The 18,279-nt window shown below is 44.4% G+C and overlaps 1 protein-coding gene across 1 annotated transcript in view; it reads left to right on the top strand.

The window, feature by feature from the left end:
* Nucleotides 1-13,105, top strand: part of LOC101611263 (BRCA1 associated protein) — a 45,522-nt gene extending 32,417 nt beyond the window's left edge. Inside the window, exons 10-12 of the mRNA XM_004670974.2 lie at nt 1,619-1,708; nt 7,659-7,762; nt 10,889-13,105. Of these exons, the coding sequence (XP_004671031.1) occupies nt 1,619-1,708; nt 7,659-7,762; nt 10,889-11,252 (558 nt within the window). The 3' untranslated portion in view covers nt 11,253-13,105. The remainder of the gene's footprint in view (nt 1-1,618; nt 1,709-7,658; nt 7,763-10,888) is intronic.
* The last annotated feature ends 5,174 nt before the right edge of the window (nt 13,106-18,279 follow it).

Below are 18,279 nucleotides of genomic sequence, written 5' to 3'. Positions count from 1 at the left end.
CTAATATATATTAAGCATACACTAAGCTAGCCCTGAATCATATATTAAAACCACTGTTCTTAACGTTGTCAGCAGAACACGTTTGTATACGTGTACATTCCTCCATTTCTCTTAGCTGTATTGAAAGCTTCAGCTACGTGCCTCTGGCCCAGTGCCTGTTGTTAGGTTGAACACAAGTATAACAGACATTCTGATGTGCCATGGTGGCACAAGTCTACAGTGCAGGATACAACTGTGGGAAGATTGCTTATACCTTGCGTGGGTAACATAGCAAAACCTTGTCTTAAAATTATATTAAAAGCCGGGCGTGTTGGTGCACGCCTTTAATCCCAGCACTCAGGAGGCAGAGGTAGGAGGATTGCCATGAGTTCAAGGCCACCCTGAGATGACAGAGTTAATTTCAGGTCAGCCTGGACCAGAGTGAGACCCTACCTCAAAAAAACCAAAAAAAAAAAAAAAAAAAAAATTAAAGCCAGCCATGGTAGTGTATGCCTTTAATCCCAGCACTTGGGAGGCAGAAGTAGGAGGATTGCCAGAGGTAAGAGGATCACCATGAGTTCGAGGCCACCCTGAGACTCCATAGTAAATTCAAGGTCAGCCTGGGCTAGAGTGAGACCCTACCTCGTAAAATAAAAAAATTTTAAAAATGTGTGTGTGTGTATGTGTATATACACACACAACACACACATATACATGTATATATTTTATTGGGGGCTGGAAAGATGGCTTAGCAGTTAAGATGTTTGCCTGTGAAGCCAAAGGACCCAGGTTCAATTTCCCCAGGACCCACGTAAGCCAGACGCACAAAGTGACATGTGTCTGGAGTTTGTTTACAATGGCGGAAGGTCCTGGTGTGTCCATTCTCAGTCTCTCTCTCAAATACATATTTTTTAAATTTATAAAAATTATAGCTGGGTGTGGTGGCACAAGCATTTAATTCCAGCACTTGGAAGGCAGAGGTAGGAGGATCACTGTGAGTTCATTGCCACCCTGAGACTAGTGAATTCCAGGTCAGCCGAGGCTAGAGTAAGACCCTACTTTGGAAAAACCAAAAAAAAAAAAAAAAGTATTATTAGACCAGAGAGATGATCAGCAGTTAAGGCACTTGTCTATAACACTAATGACCACCCCCCCCAAGTCCTTTTCTCCAGTATCCACGTAAAGCTAGAGGCACAAAGTGGCAGATGCATTTGGAGTTTGTTTTGCTTATATTCATTCATATTCTTTCTCCTTAACCCCTCTCTCCTAGGCATGGCGGCAGAGTCTCACTGAAGTCTAGGCTGGAATTGAACTCATGGTGATCCCCCTACGTTAGCCTTCCCTCCCAGGTGCTGGAATTAAAGTTGTGAGCTACCACACCCAGCTTTAGAAAAAAAAGAAGAAATTATAATGGGTTTGTTTTTATGGAGGCAGAGTGTCTAGTCCAGGCTGACATGGAACTCACTCTGTAGTCTAGGCTGGTCTGAGTGCTGGGATTAAACCAAGCTCAGCTCTCTCTTTTTTACTTATTAATTTATTAATAGTTTATAATGTTTATTTTTCTGTTGGTGTGTGAATGGTCAAGTGTTAATTGGATTTTAGAAATTGACTTATATTTTGATGTTTATTCTGTTTCTAGTATTCATATTTACTAACAAGCCAGCTGGAATCTCAGCGAATCTACTGGGAAAACAAGATAGTTCGGATTGAGAAGGATACAGCGGAGGAAGTAAGTCTCTGTTGTGGTGACTGCTGAAATGCCATGTGGCAGGGGCAGAGGGCAGGGAAAAGGACTACAGTCTTCCCTTCACGGACTGGTAGTTGGTAAAGATTCCCAGCACTTGGGAGGCAGAGGTAGGAAGATTGCTGTGAGTTCAAGGCCACCCTGTAACTACACAGTGAATTCAAGCCTGGGCTAGAGTGAAACTCTACCTCAAAAAAACTTAAGAAAAAAAAAAAAAGTTTTGTCTTTGAAAAGACATCTTGACTGTCCTGGTGTTTATTTCTCTAGAATTTTGTGCAGTTCCTTTAAAAATGTGATAGAACAAAAAAAAAAAAAAAAGTGGTGACACATGCCTTTAATCCCAGCATCTGGGAGGAAGAGATAGGAGGATCTCTTTGAGTTCAAGGCCAGCCTGGGACTACAGAGTGAGTTCCAAGTCTACCTGGGCTAAAGTGAAACCTTACCTCTATAAAACAAACAAGTAAAAAGAACAAATAGGTAAGTAAATAAAAAAATTAAAGTGGGCAGGCAGTACTGTCATCCCACTCCTTCCTTGCAGCATAGTCAATAAACTGTTCTTTCTTTTTTCGTTTTTCAAGGTTAGGTCATGCTGTAGACCAGAAAGTCCTAGAACTTACTCTGTAGTCTCAGGCTGGCCTTGAACTCGGAGGTCCTCCTACCTTCCAAGTGCTAGGATTAAAGGAGTGTGCCACCACACCACCTCAATAAACTTTTTTTTTTTTTTTGGTTTTCCAAGGTAGGGTTCTCACTCGAGCTCAGGCTGACCTAGAATTTACTATGTAGTCTCAGGTCAGCCTACCTCTGTCTCCCGAGTGCTGGGATTAAAGGCATGCGCCACTACGCCCAGCTCAATAAACTATTTTTTCAAAAAACAAACCAAAACAGAAGTGTGTACATGAGGCTTATAATTTGAGTCAGTCAGTTGGTTTGTCAACTTGAATAGTTGCTTCTGGAGCTGTAAGTAGACTTCTGAGGCAACAAGCTGGTGCCAAGGCCTTCTAAGTTAAAAGAAGTTAAATGGGACAGAAATGTCATTTCTGTGGTCATCCTTGGTAAGTTACTGGTTTGAGGCAACAGTTGTCAAATTTTAACAAAACACTCCCTTAAAGCTGCCACACAGCTGGGCATGATGGAACCAGGCATGGTGGCACAAGCCTTTAATCACAGCACTTGAGAGGCAGAAGTAGGAGGATTGCCATGAGTTTGAGGCCAGCTTGGGACTAGAGTGGGTTCCAGGACAGCCTGGGCTAAAGTGAGACCCTACATCAGAAGGGAAACAAAGTGTGTTTGGTACTGGGGTTTGCAACAGTTAGTCCTCTAGGTGCCATTCTCTGGACCTCAGGACAATGTGTGCAGTTCAGTGGTTTTCTTATTATTAAATGAAGGCTTTAAAAAAGATTTTTTTTTCTTTATTGAAGCAGGGTCTCTAACTTTAGCACAGACTGGCCTCCAACTCATGATGGTTCTTCTATCTCATTATCCTAAGTGCTGGACATGGTGCCAAGGTATCTTACAATTTTATAAATGACAACTTTTTCCTATTTATTTGAGAGAGAGAGTACAAGAGAGAAAGAGGCAGATACAGAGAGAATGGGTATGACAGTCTCCAGCCACAGCAAACAAACTCAAGACGCATGTGCCACCTTGTGCATCTGGCTTACGTGGGTACTGGGGAATCAAACCTGGGTCCTTTGGCTTTGCAGGCAAGCGCCTTAACTGCTAAGCCATCTCTCCAGCCCAAAATAATGACTTTGTTGGTGATTCCTCACCATTACTTGGGCCCTATAAGTGGGAGAGATAGGTTTGTTCAAAAGCTAACACTGGGGGCTAGAGAGATGGCTTAGCCGTTAAGGCGCTTGCCTACAAAGCCATAGGACCCAGGTTCGACTCCCCGGGACCCACGTAAGCCAGATGCACAAGGGGGCACATTCATCAGGAGTTCAGTTGCAGTGTCTGGAGGCCCTGGCATGCCCATTCTCTCTCTGTCTCTCTCTTTCTCCCTACCTGCCTACTTCTGTATTTCTCTCTCAAATAAATAAATAAATAAGCTAGTAGTTAGCCGGGTGTAGTGGTTTATGCCTTTAATCCTAGTACTTGGGAGGCAGAGGTGGGAGGATTACCATGAGTTTAAGGCCACCCTGAGACTACATAGTGAATTCCAGGTCAGCCTGGGCTAGAGCAAGACCCTGCCTCAAAAAAAAAAGAAAAAGAAAAAGCTAATACTTAACACCAGCTTTGAAATAATCTTGAGTTAAAGGCATGTATGACATTTGTGCAGGAACCATCCAAGCAGTGCAAGTACCCATCCAGAGAGGCACTCAGGGCCCCCTTGACTCTGTGTTCTGAATAGGGCTTGATTGGAGCACATGCAGGAAGGACTTGCTGCCTGCACTCAGTGGAGGCAGAGGGAGATTACTGCCACTTGGTGTCACATTATGGAGTCTGTTGGCAACGCTGCAGCATGCAGCCTTGCTAATGGGTTTTTCTACCAGATATATCAGCATGACCACCTAAAGTGCTTCACATAGACCCTTGAGAGCTCAGCTCAGGATTCTCCCTGCCTTTTAAGATTCTTTAGGATTAGCTGCATTCCCTAAAACATGCCGGCAAAAGCCATACAGGCCAGAGAAAGGAAACGCTGTGGAACACACACTGGCTTTGAGGTCAGGGTGAGACAGAGCCAGCACAGCTTCAAATGAAGGATGCCTTTGTTTTCTAATGACAAATGTCATTTGTCCATAATTTCGCTGATGCAAGCCTTTTGTCCTGCATTGTCCTTTTGTGACCAGTCTCTGTCCTTTAGCACCTCTAACAGTAGAGCATGCAAGCGGAAACTATAACATGGACCCCGGGTTTCAGTGATGTATTCTCGTTCATAAGCCTCATAAAAATTCACACAGAAAGACGGGCCTGGTAGCTCACTTCTTTAATCCCAGCACTTGGGAGGCAGAGGTAGGAGAATTGCTGTGAAATTCCAGGTCAGCCTGGGCTAGAGTGAAACCCAACTTTAGGGAAAAAAAATAATTCATATGGGTAAGAAGGACTGCAACTGAAATTCATGGCAGACTTCAGTAGTAAATACTGAAGTAGCATGAATCTCACAGCATGTGACTGGCGTTCAGGAGGTGACACTATACACACTTGAAGGCTCTTGGTTTTCATGGGGTTGTGTATAAAGGACACATAGTAGGCAGGCAGTGTAGGTCAATTCATCTATATGTAACTCTTGGACCTCTACCTCCCTTTAAACTTCTGGTTTTTTAGTCATGAATTATGAAATGAGTTTTATGGACCAAAACATAGAATATGGCGTATGTAAAATAAAAATATATCACATGTAACATTTTCTAGAACTTGTTTCCATCATGTGTTCTTGTGTGTCAGGTGCTTCCTACTGTGTCTGATGTTTGAAATGTTTAAAGGCAGTAATTTTAATAATGTCTGTCTGTAGCAACATTAGAAACTTTATCAGAGATGAGTGTGGTGGCTCACACCTGTGATCTCAGCACTTGGATGGCTGAAGTAGGATTGCTTTGAGTTCAAGGCCATTCTCGGCTATCTAGTGAGTTCCAGGTCAGCTTGGGGTATAGAGTAAGATCTTGTCTTAAAAAAAAAGGAAAAAAAAAAAGAACTGGGCATGGTGGCACATGCTTTTAATCCCAGCACTTGAGAGGCAGAGGTTGGAGGGTCACTGTGAGTTCAAGGTCAGTTTGGGACTACAGAATGAATTCCAGGTCAGCCTGGGATAGAGCAAGACCCTACCTCGGGAAAAAAGAGAGAGAGGAATTAAGAGAAAGAGAAGGCTTAGTTTAAAGCATAACCCTTCTCCAGTGGTGGATGTCGCATGCACCACAACCTTTGCTATATAACTTTGCACTGTACATAAAGGGGTTTTAGAACTTGGCTTTCGATCTAGGCTTGGTCCTGGATTGAATTCACTCCACTCTACCTGGGCAACCTTGAACATACTCTTTCATTTTTTGATGTCAAAAATGGGCTCGTCTAGCTGGGTATGGTGGCACTGACCTTTGATCCCAGCACTCAGGAGGCAGAGGTAGGAGATCACTGTCTTGAGACTACATAGTGAATTCCAGGTCATCCTGGGCTAGTGTGAGACCCTATCTAAAAAAAAAAAAAAAGGACTCCTCTGTGATAATAGCTTATTCTCTTTGGTTTTGTTGTTGTTGTTTTGTTTTGTTTTTCTTTTTTCTGGTTTTTCAAGGTAGGGTTTTACTCTAGCCCAGGCTACCTGGAATTCACTATGTAGTCTCAGGATAGCCTCAGACTCAAAGCAGTCCTCCTACCTCTGCCTCCCTGAGTGCTGGGATTAAAGGTGTGCACTACCACCCCCAGCAGCTTCTTTTTATACATTTTTTTTTCTTATTTGCAAACAGAAAGAAAATTGGCACACCAGGGCCTTTGCCACTGCAAAGTAACTCCAGACAGATACGCCACTTTCTGCATCTGGTTTTAGGAAACTGGAGAATCAAACCTGGGCTGTCATGCTTTACAGGCAAGCACATCTAATCACTGAGCCATCTCTCCAGCACCCCCATCTCATCTTGTTGCTGTTTTAAGACAGGATCTTTCCTTGTAGCCCAGGTTGGCCTGAAACTCTCTGTATCCCAGGCTGGCCTCTTAAGTCTTGGTAATACTCCTATCTCATTCTTCCAAGTGCAGCGATTACAGGAGTGAGCCACCACCCCTGGCTCTTCACAGTTTTTTTATATCACCAATGGATAGATGATAACTTTTGGGATCTAAACTCAAGAAGGAAAGCAGTAGGGAGTTAACAGTAAGAGATTCTGGTCTGGCTTCTGGCAAACTGGGTTCTCCAGAGCCTGAAGCTTTCTGAGCTCCTCCTAGCAGTTCCCAGGTCTGTGCTGGGAGACAAGTAGTATGGAGGAAAAGATACCTCTATGTCACATATGTTTTCTAGTTGATTTAGGGAGATGACTCAGCAGATAAAGACAATTGCTTACAAAGCCTGCCAGTCCCAAGTTTAATTGTCCAATACCCACCTAAAGCCAGATGCTTGCATCTAGTGTGCCCATAAGCGTATGCATGCACATAGACACACACACACACACACACACACACACACACACACACACACACACAAATAGACTTTTTTTTTTTCAAGGTAGGGTTTCACTCTAGGCCAGGCTGACCTGGAATTCACTATGTAGTCTCAGGGTGGCCTTGAACTCACGATAATCCTCCTACCTCTGCCCCCTGAGTGCTGGGATGGAAGGTGTGCTTAGATTTTTCAAAGATAGCTTAGTGGTTAAGGTGCTTGCCTGTAAGGACCCATATTCTCTATTTCCCAGTACCCACGTAAGCCAGATGCACAAGATGGCACAATATCTGAAGTTAATTTGCAGTAGCTAGAGACTCTGGTGTTCCCATTCTCTATCTATCTACCCCTCTCTCTCCCTCTGGGTCTCTCTCTCTCTCTTTTCAAGGTAGGCATTCACTCTAGTCCAGGCTGACCTGGAATTTACTATGTAGTCTCAGGGTGGCCTCGAATTCACAGTGACCCTCCTCACCCTCCCGAGTGCTAGGATTAAAGGCATGCACCACCATGTCCAGTTCGGTCACTCTCTCTCTCTCAAGTAAATAAAATATTTTAAAATATATGTAAGTAAATTCTATCAGGGTGTGGTGACACACACCTTTAATCCAAGCACCTAGAGGCAGAGGTAGGAGGATCACTATGAGTTCGCGGCCACCCTGGGATGACTACATAGTAAATTCCAGGTCATCCTGGGCTGGAGCAATACCCCACCTAAAAAAACAAAACAAAAAAGTTCTTTCAAGTAGGTAGCATCACCTTTCTGTTTGTCAAAATTGTATTTGCCAAATTAGGGGTCAGGGGTTGTAACATTAGTTCCAAGAGCCATACAATTGTTCCTGACCCTATTTGCATTTTCAGATTAACAACATGAAGACCAAATTTAAGGAAACAATTGAGAAGTGTGATACTCTAGAACACAAGCTGAATGATCTCCTGAAGGAAAAACAGTCAATGGAAAGGAAGTAGGTATCCTTTGTCCTTTGAGTTACCTAACAGGTTCTGTCTGTCCTTAGAGACAGTCTTTCAGTTCTTTGAAATTTAAGTGTGAACATCACAAGGTCTCCTTTTAGTTGGAGCAAAGTTACAGTGACTTGTTCACTAAAAAGTGGAGTTGGCCAGGCGTGATGTCACACACCTTTAATCCCAGCTCTCAGAGGTTGAAGTAGGAGAATCTCTGTGAGTTTGAGGCCAGCCTGGGGATACAAAGTGACTGTCTGGGCTAGAGAGAGACACTAACTTGAAAAAACATAAGTGGCTGGATGTGGTGGTGCAGGCCTTTAATCCCAGCATTTAGGAGGTGGAGGTAGAAGGGTTGTAGAGAGCTCAAGGACACCCTGAGACTACATAGTGCATTCCAGGTCAGCCTGGGCTACAGCAAGACCCTACCTTAAAAGGGGGTAGGGGGTAGAGAAATGGTTTAGCGGTTAAGATGCCTGCCTGCAGAACCAGAGGACCCATGTTCAATTTCCTGGGATCCACATAAGCCACATGCACAAGATGGCACATGTGTCAGGGGTTCATTGGCTGTCACTGGAAGCCCTGGTGTGCCCATTTTCTCTATCTGCCAGTCTCTTCCTCTCTCTGTCAAATACATTTAAAAAGAGAATCAAAGCCGGGCGTGGTGGCGCACGCCTTTAATCCCAGCACTCGGGAGGCAGAGGTAGGAGGATTGCCATGAGTTCGAGGCCACCCTGAGATGACAGAGTTAATTCCAGGTCAGCCTGGACCAGAGTGAGACCCTACCTCAGAAAAACAAAAGAGAGAATCAAGGTCAGGCATGGTGGCGCATACCTTTAATCTCAGCACTCATGAGGCAGAGGTGGTAGGATCAATGTAAGCTCGAGGCCAGCCTGACACTACCTAGTGAATTCTGGGTCAGGCTAGGCTACAGTGAGACTCTACCTCAGAAAATCAAAAAGAGAAAAAAATTAAGTTGAGGAACTGTGAGATGGGTCAGTAGTTAAAATCACTTATGCAAAACCAGATGTGGTGGCACACGCCTTTAATCCCAGCACTCAGGAGGCAATGGTGGTAGAATCACTATGAGTTTGAGGCCAGCCTGGTACTAGAGTGAATTCCAGGTCAGTCTGGGTTAAAGACTTCACATCAGATAACGCCACCCCCCACCCCACCTCCCTGCTCCCAGAAAACAGGATAAGATGAGCCAGGAGGATCAAGAAAATCTTCCTAGGGCTCAAGAGATGGCTTAGCAGTTGAGGTGCTTGCCTGCAAAGCCCAAGATCCATGTTCAACTCCCCAGATCCCACGTAAACTAGACGCACAGGTGACACGTGCACACAAGGTGGCACACATGTTTATAGATCCATTGTAGGGCCCTGGTGGGCCAATTCTCCATCTATTTCTCTCATAAAAAGAAAAAAAAAAATTGTAACTCTTTACTTACAAGATTGGGCATCAAGACATCAGGGTAATCCTGGTCTGGGAGATGGCTCACTATTTAAAACACTTGCCAACAAGCCTGAGTACTTGAGTGTGGATCCCTAAAATCCACATAAAGTCAGAGTCAGTCTAGTGTATAATCCCAGCATACCTGTAGGGGGAAGGGAGGTAGAGACAGGAGAATCGGGAAGCTCCTGAGCCAGCTAAGCTGGCATATGCAATGGCAAAGAACTAGAGAAGTGGAACGTGAGGACTGACATTTGAGGTGGTCATCTGACCTCCACACACTCACTGTGGCATGTGCACACCCTCATTCACACACAAGAGCACACACACACAAGAAATAAAATAAAATGTCTAAGAAGTAAGGCACTCCCAATTCCTGAAAACACTTAGGTTAGAATAAGTACCTTTTCCCTTCCTCAGCAAATGAAGTGAGTTAAGAACACTTGATTCTCCAAGAATGTCCCTTTCCTCATAACTGCCTTATCACAGCCAACATTTCTGAGACACGAAATGCCAGAGAAGCAGTTTAGAAGTATTACAATGAGTCATACAGCTTTCTGGCATTTGAATGTTTCAGATGGTTGGTCAGCCTTGACTAGAGTGAAACCCTACCTGGAAAAAAATAACAACAAAATGTTTCTGGCCAGGTGTGGTGGCGCACACCTTTAATCCAGTACTCCCAGGACTCTGGAGGTAGAGGTGTGAGGATTGCCATGAGTTCAAGACCACCCTGATCGCAGCTCAACCTGAGCTAGAATGAAACACTACCTTTAGAAAAGAAAAAAGTGTCTGATGGTTATTAAAAGTGTATTGCCTCAGAGCCCAGAATTTGGGAGGCAAAGGTTGGAGGATCGCCGTGAATTCGAGGCCACCCTGAGACTACATAGTAAGTTCCAGGTCAGCCTGGACTAGAGTGAGACCCTACCTCAAAAAAAAAAAAAAAAAAAGTGTCTTGGCTCAGCAGTCAAGGCACTTGCCCACAAAGCCATGACCCAGGTTCAGTTCCCCAGTACCCACATACAGCCATATGCACAGTGGTGCACGCATCTGGGGTTGGTTTGCAGTGGCTGGAGGCCCTTGCATGCTTATTTTCTGTCTCTCTCTGCTTGAAAATAAATATTTTGTTCTTTTAAAATGTTGCTGGAGAGATGGGTGAGTGGCCAAGGTGCTTGCCTGCAAGGCCTAATGACCCAGGTTCAATTCCCCAGTACTCACATAAAGCCAAATGCACAAAGTGATACATGCATCTGGAGTTCTTTTGCAGTGGCTGGCGGCCCTGGCGCGCCTATTCATTCATTCTCTTTCGCTTTCTCAAATAAGTCTTCAGAGTACACTTGAGTTGACCAGAACACAGCTGACTGTAGTGGCCACAAACTGTTTCCCTTGACATGGAAGGGAGGGCCTGCCCTAGATGTATTCTGAGGTCATCATGGTAGGCTACTTTTCTTTTTCTTCCCCAAGGTAGGGTCTCACTGTAGCCCAAGTTGACCTGGGATTCACTATGTAGTCTCAGGCTAGCCTTGAACTCAAGGTGATCCTCCTACTTCTCTGCCTCCTGAGTACTGGGATTAAAGGTGTGCATCACCATGTCAGGCCATGATGGATTTTTAATCCCAGAGCTATAAAGGGTTATGTCAACAAGTGAAACTTATGCTTTTTTTTCATCCTTTGTTTTGCCAAAGGTGTACTCAGCTGAACACTAAAGTGGCTAAACTCACCACTGAACTCCAGGAGGAGCAGGAAATGAACAAGTGCTTGCGAGCCAACCAGGTCCTCCTGCAGAACAAGCTGAAGGAGGAGGAGAGGCTACTAAAGGAGACCTGTGACCAGAAGGATCTCAAGATCACTGAGATCCAGGAGCAGCTGCGAGATGTCATGTTCTACCTGGAGGCACAGCAGCAGATCAACCACCTGCCTGCTGAGACCCGGCAGGAGATCCAGGAGGGGCAGATCAACATTGCCATGGCCTCTGCCTCCAGCCCCTCCTCCTCCGTAGGGAGTGGGAAGCTGCCCTCCAGGAAGGGCCGTAGCAAGAGGGGCAAGTGACCTGAGCTCCATGTCCCAGAGACTGCCCCTGGCACTACAGGGTGTGGGAGAACCTTTGCTGAGTGGGAGGGCAGGCCCTAATAAGTAGGGAATGAGGATAAACCATGATCGTTGGCTCCTTCGTTTGCTAGCGTGTGATGCTGGGAGGGTGGCTTTGGCAGTATTTCCAAAGGTGGTGAGTGACCCGGGCCTCAGATACCTAATGGCCGTTTTGCCTTCCTGTTTGGTAGACCCCAGCCTTTCTGGGTGTTTTTCCGTTGTATTTATTCAGTTGGAGTTCAGTTTTGAGGTTCAGTTCTGAGGTAGATGTACAACATGAAGATTTTTGTGGCCTCAAGGGCAATGTTACCTAGCACAAAAGCATAGAGCCTCCCAGAGGTTCCAGCAGCTGTTTTCCAGAAAGACTCCTGCTGGCTTCTTAGGAGCTAGGAAAATTCCCCAGCATTAGTCTCACATTGTTGCCATCCCTTCCTTACCCTGGGGAGTTGAAGAATCGTTTGAATGTTATGTGAAGAGAGACTGGGTTGTAAACCAGGCACTGGCTTGTCCCCAGCAGCGTCTCATCTTGCTTTAGGGCCAGCCAGGAAAAATAAACAACCCACAGCAGATTGAGTAGACCCAGTATGGGGAAAAATGGTAGCAGTTCCAATTTGTTTGTCTTTGGTGACTCTGTACGGATTGTGCCTATCAAATAAGAAAGGAATTAATGGCTACCTCCCCAGTCATATCTCTGAGAGTATGTCCTACAACTAGCAAGAGTTTTGGAGGGCTTGCCACCATGAGAAAAACATAGAGCAAGCCTCTGACTAACTAATTGTGTATTTTGCTGGGATCAGTATTTTCTGAATGTTTACAGAAGGCCGAGCTGTATGTTCACGTTGCAGCTAGAGGGAGCCTGGGCAGGTTTTCAATTTTGCTTTCAAGATAAAACTAAAAGCTGTTTCTCAATCCAGAAATTGGAATTTCAACAGAGCCCCTTTAAAACAGCTATGTAATGCTTGTTGTGGGTCAACAGAAGGACTGTGTGCTTTTTTCTAGAGTGGAGAATGTCAATGATTTGTAACATGCAGTACTTGAGCAAAATTAAAATGAGGCCTGTGTTGGAATTTAGTTTCTAGAAGAGGTAGCTGTCCAAGTTAACACAGCATTCTGCTAAATGGTGGTTTTCTTTTCTGCTTTATAATTAGCCAAAGGTTTGAAACGATCACATTTCAGGATTGCTTTTTCAGGCTGTGATTGGACCTTATCCTTTGACCTGAATGTCTTAACATGTTACTTGTTAACACATTACCTGTGTTGCTCATCACCATCCAGCTCTGTGGAATGTGCTACATTTCCCAAAATCCTCACCTATAACTTAGCAAAATGAATGTACTCAGACACTCTTGATTTTTACTTAGGCGGACCTACCCTTCAGGTCCTCCTCGGACTAAAATCCACAAATACCCTAAAGCAAGCGTGGGAATGTAAAGCAGAATCTGATTCTCTGTCTTATAGAGATTCTATTTTATTTAAAATATATTTTTACACTAGTTAGAATCCTGTTTTGGCCAAGTACTTGTGTTGCATGTGTGACCTTGCACAAGCTGAGGTGTATGGAGCATACTAATTAAGAGATTAGAAGTAGTTCACAAAGCTTGCTTCTCTTCATCTCATTACTATCGCCTCCACCAAGCAGCCCTGCCACCAACTGGGAGAGCAGTGTTTTCAGCACAGGTGGGATAAATGTTTTTGAAAGCTGTGCCCAGAGGAATGAACAAAGAGGTGAAGGTTTCCAAACTACTTGAAGGTCTTAAAAATGTTCCAGGAAAAGAAAATCAGGATCTGTAAATAAAACATTATTTTAAAAGAAAGTCAGAGTTATGTTTGAATTTGACAGCATTACACAGGACCAGAGCTGTTAGTGTCATCTTCAGGACAAAGTGAACCACTTACCCAGCTTTGACCAATGAAATTGTATGAAAATCACCAAACTAACATTCTGTCCTGGGTGAAATCTGTGCCCATGGCTTTGGCTGGGATGAAGCCCCATCTGATGTGTCCATGTCTGAGTTTTGAAAGCAGCATCAAAATCAATTCTGCCACAGTAAACCAGCAAGTGGTTATTATCCATCCCCATTGCCCCTTTCCTCTGAAGCTAACCAAAAATAGTGAACCTAAACCAAAAGTGGTAGCCCAAGCCTGAGCTCCCAGGTACCAAGAGGCTGAGGTAGGAGGTTTACTTGCACTCAGCATTTTAGGGCCAGCCTGCACAACAGAGTGAGACCTTGTCTAAAGAAAATAAGGCGGGGGGAAGGAGGGTTGAAGAGGTGACTTAGCAGTTAAGGCGCTTGCTTGAAAAGCCAAAGGACCTAGGTTTGATTCCCCAGAACCCACATAAGACAGATGCATAAGGTATTATGTGCATCTGGAGTTTGTATGCAATGGCTGGAGACCCTAGCATGCCCATGCCCATATATTCTCTCTCTCTACCTGCCTTTCTCTCATATAATAAATAAATGAATAAAATTTTGGTTTGTTTTTTTGTTTGTTTTGGTTTTTCAAGGTAGGGTCTTGCTCTAGCCCAGGCTGACCTAGAATTCACTATGTAGTCTCAGGGTGGCCTTGAACTCGCAGTGATCCTCCTATTACTATCTCCCAAGTGCTGGGATTAAAGTGTGCACCCCCACACCTGGCTAAAAATATTTTTTTTTAATGCCGGGCATGGTGGTGCATGCCTTTAATCCCAGCACTTGAGAGGCAGAGGTAGGAGGATTGTTGTGAGTTCAAGACCACCCTGAGACATCGTGAATTCCAGGTCAGCCTGGGCTAGAGCAAGACCCTACCTTAAGAAAATAAATAAAATAAGGGGAGAGCTGGGCATGGTGGTGCACACCTTTAATCCCAAAACGTGGGAGGCAGAAGTAGGATCACAGTGAGTTGGAGGCTTACATGTTGAATTCCGGTCAGCCTGGGCCAAAGTGAGACCCTGCCTCGAGAAAAGGGGGCTGGAGAAATGGCTTAGTAGTTTAAAGTTCTTGCCTGCAAAGCCAAAGGACCCAGGTTTAAGACCCCAAGGCCCATGTAAGCCAGATGTACACGGTGGTGCATGTGTCTGGAGTTCCTTTTCAGTAGCTGAAGGCCCTGGCATGCCCATTCTCTCCCTCCCTCCCTCCCCATGTCAAATAAATAAGAACTGGAGAGATGGTTTAGCGGTTAAGGCACTTGCCTCTAAGCCTAAGGACCCAGGTTCAATTCTCCAAGTCCCATATAAGCCAGATGCGCAAGGTGGTACAATGCATCTGGAGTTTGTTTGCAGTGGCTGGACGCCCTGGTGTGCCCATTCTCTCTCAATCTCCCTTCCTCCCTCTCCCCCCCTAATAAATTTTTAAAAATTATAGTTAAAAAATGAAAGAAAGAAAATAGGGCTGGAGAGATGGCTTAGCGGTTAAGGCATTTGGCTGCAAAGCCAAAGGATCCCAGGACCCATATAAGCCAAATGCTTAAGGGAGCGCATGCATCTGAAGTTTGTTTGCAGTGGCTGGAAGCCCTGGCATGCCCATTCCCCCCTTCTCTAAAATAAATAAATTTTATATATATATATATATATATATATATATATATATATATATATATATATATATATATATATATATATATATAAAAATATATTAATTAAAGTGCCAGGCATAGTGGTGCACTCCTTTAATCCCAATATTCAGGAGGCAGAGGTAGGAGGAGTGCCCTGAGTTTGAGGCCACCCTGAAACTACATAGTGAATTCCAGGTCAGCCTGGGCTAGAGTGAGACCCTACCTCGAAAAACAACAAAAATAGCTGATACACACTTGAAGAAAGTTACCTGCATTTGGAAGCTTTGAGTGGAGGAAGACCCTGACAAATACCATCAGTTATATACACCTGAGCTGCAGCAGTTGTTTTATTTTTGGAAGCTGTCACAGCTGCGGTTTGTTAGGATGCTTTTGGTAATATGAGGCTCTGGAAGAAACTACCCCCTCTGCTTGCACAGCAAAGTTGTCCTCATCCGAAGGGCTGAGAAACTCCTGTAACCAGCCAGCCAGCAGAGTGTGAGAACTTGGCACTTTCCGAATGAGCAGCCTTCTGTCGCTGGAAAGCTCTCTGCGTGCAGCCAGGATACACACACTGCAAGTATTAGCCATAAATGTAGCTGCCCTGCACAATGCCAAGATGCACTGGCTGATGGCATCCTTTGGCTCAGACCCTCAAGTCCACCGCCTTCTCTAAAAGCAGAAAACCTCACTCTTAACACTTGGAGAGTATTGTTTTCTCTGGGATAAAGCTGGATTCGCTGCAGCATACTGATTTTGCTGCATTCCTCCTTTTGGCAGCAGAAGGGGAATTAAAGAGTCTGAAAGGACTCTTCTGCTTCTTAAAGGTACAGGGACATCTAAGTTTCCCCAGAACCCAGCCATCTCTTTAGAACACCACCAAGGGCTGGAGAGAGGACTCAATAGTTAAGGCGCTTGCCTGCAAAGCCTAAGGACCCAAGGTCAATTCTCCAGTATCCATGTAAACCAGTTTCACAAGGTGGCACATGCGTCTGGAGTTCATTTGCATAGCTAGAGGCCCTGGCATGCCTATTCTATCTGACTCTCAAAAAAAAAATTTTTTTTTGGTTTTTCAAAGTAGGGTTTCACTAGCCCAGGCTGACCTAGAATTCACTATGTAGTCTCAGGGTGGCTCCCAACTCACAGCAATCCTTCTACTTCTGCCTCCTGAGTGCTGGGGTTAAAGGCATGTGCCACCACACCCGGTTAAAATTTTTTTAAATATATTTATTTATTTGAGAGAGAGAATGGGCATGCCTGGGCCTCCAGCCACTGCAAACTCCAGGCACATGTGCCTCCTTGTGCATCTGGTTTAGTGGGTCCTAGGGAATCACACCAGGGTCCTTTGGCTTTGCAGGCAAATGCCTTAGCCTCTAAGCCATCTTCTCCAGCCCCAATTTTTTTTTCTTTTGTTTTTGTGTTTCGAGGCAAGGTCTCACTTTCTAGCTCACGCTGACCTGGAATTCATTATGTAGACTCAGGGTAGTCTCGAACTCATGATGATCCACCTACCTCTGCTTCCCAAGTGCTAGGATTAAAGGCATGCACCACCACGCCCAGCTAAAATATTATTTTAATAAATTTTGTTTATTTACTTGAGAGCAACAGAGAAAGAGAATGGGTGAATCATGGCCTCCAGCCACTACAAACAAACTCCAGATGTGTGTGTCACCTTGTGCATCTGCTTTACATGGGTCCTAAGGGATGGAGCCTCAATCCTGGGTCCTTAAGCCTCACAGGCAAGTGCTTAACCGCTAAAACATCTCTTCAACCCTATTAAAACAATTTAGGGGGGAAGGAAGGTATCACCATGGGGTATTTTTTATAATCATGGAAGTTGTTAATAAAAAAATTAAAAGAAAACAATTTAGAACAAGTATTGTGTGGTAGGCCTCTGTGGCTGTCCTTTTTTTCCTCCTTAAAAAATAAAAAAATAAATTAGGGGCTGGAGAGATGGCTTAGTGGTTAAGGCATCTGCCTACAAAGCCAAAGGATTGTGGTTTGATTCTCCAGGATCCACTTAAGCCAGACGAATGAGGGGCACATGCATCTGGAGTACCTTTGCAGTGACTGGAGGCTCTGGCATACCCATTCTCTCTCTCTTGCTCGCTCACTCACTGTCTTTCTATCAAATAAATAAATAAATAAAATTAAAATTAAAAAATTAGGGGTGGTGGCACACATCTTTAATCCCTGCACTCAGGAGACAGAGGTAGGAGGATTGCTGTGAGTTCAAGGCCACCTGAGACTACATAGTGAATTCCCAGTCAGCCTGGGCTAGAGTGAGACCCTGCCTGGACAAACAGAATTTTTTTTTTTTTTTTCTGGAGAGATGGCTTAGTGGTAAAGGCACTTGTCTGCAAAGCCAAAGGACCTAGGTTCTATTCCTCTAAATCCTTTCCATCTGCCTGCAAAGCCAAAGGATCCTGGTTTGATTCTCTAGGACCCATGTAAGCCAGGTGTACAAGGTGATACATGCATCTGGAGTTTGCAGCAGCTGGAGGCCCTAATGTGCCCATATTCTCCCTCCCTCCCCCTCTCTCTGCCTCTTTCTCTCTCTCAAATAAATAAAAATAAATACTTAAAAAATTATTTAAGAGAGAGATGAGCACAGGGGCTGTAGACAAACTCCAAATGTGTATGCCACTTTGTGCACCTGGCTGTACATGGGTACTGGAGAATGGAACCCATGCTGGTAAACTTTGCAAGCAAGTGCCTTTAATAGCTGAGCCATCTCCCTAGCCTTCTTTTTTTAAAGTTATTTATTTATTTTGATTAGTGCTGGGGACAGAACCCAAGTTCTGGCCTTGCACATGTTCTAACACAGCTACATACACTCAGCTCTTGCCTGTGAGCATTATTAAAGCAGGAGTCCTAGAAGATCTGCTTAGAAATGTCTGGTTTCTCTTTGAGATTTTTTCTTTTTAGTGGGTGCTGGTAGAGACACATAGGAGACTATCTTGCTGTGTAGCCCAGACTGGCCTTAACCCTTTTTGTGCCTCAAGTCACTGTCTACTGTAGATCAAACCTACGGTTTCATGCATGCTAAACAGGCACATCCCTTTTTGGTTGTTGAGACAGTCTCACATGTAGCCAACGCTGGCCTCAAACTCGCAGCAGTCCTCCCTCAGCCTAAGTGCTGCGATTACAGGTGTGAGCCATCACATCTGGTCCTCTTCATTTTGTAATGATAACCCTCTTCACTTTAAAAAAAATAATATATTTTATTTATTTATTTATTTATTTTAAATATTTTTTTAATTTTTTTTTATTTATTTATTTGAGAGCGACAGACACAGAGAGAAAGACAGATAGAGGGAGAGAGAGAGAATGGGTGCGCCAGGGCTTCCAGCCTCTGCAAACGAACTCCAGACGCGTGCGCCCCCTTGTGCATCTGGCTAACATGGGACCTGGGGAACCGAGCCTCGAACCGGGGTCCTTAGGCTTCACAGGCAAGCAC

The sequence above is a fragment of the Jaculus jaculus genome, chromosome 13 (assembly GCF_020740685.1).
Source record: "Jaculus jaculus isolate mJacJac1 chromosome 13, mJacJac1.mat.Y.cur, whole genome shotgun sequence".
NCBI lineage: Eukaryota > Metazoa > Chordata > Mammalia > Rodentia > Dipodidae > Jaculus > Jaculus jaculus.
The sequence above is the reverse complement of the archived record's forward strand: the minus strand, read 5'-3'. Positions and strand labels throughout refer to the sequence as shown.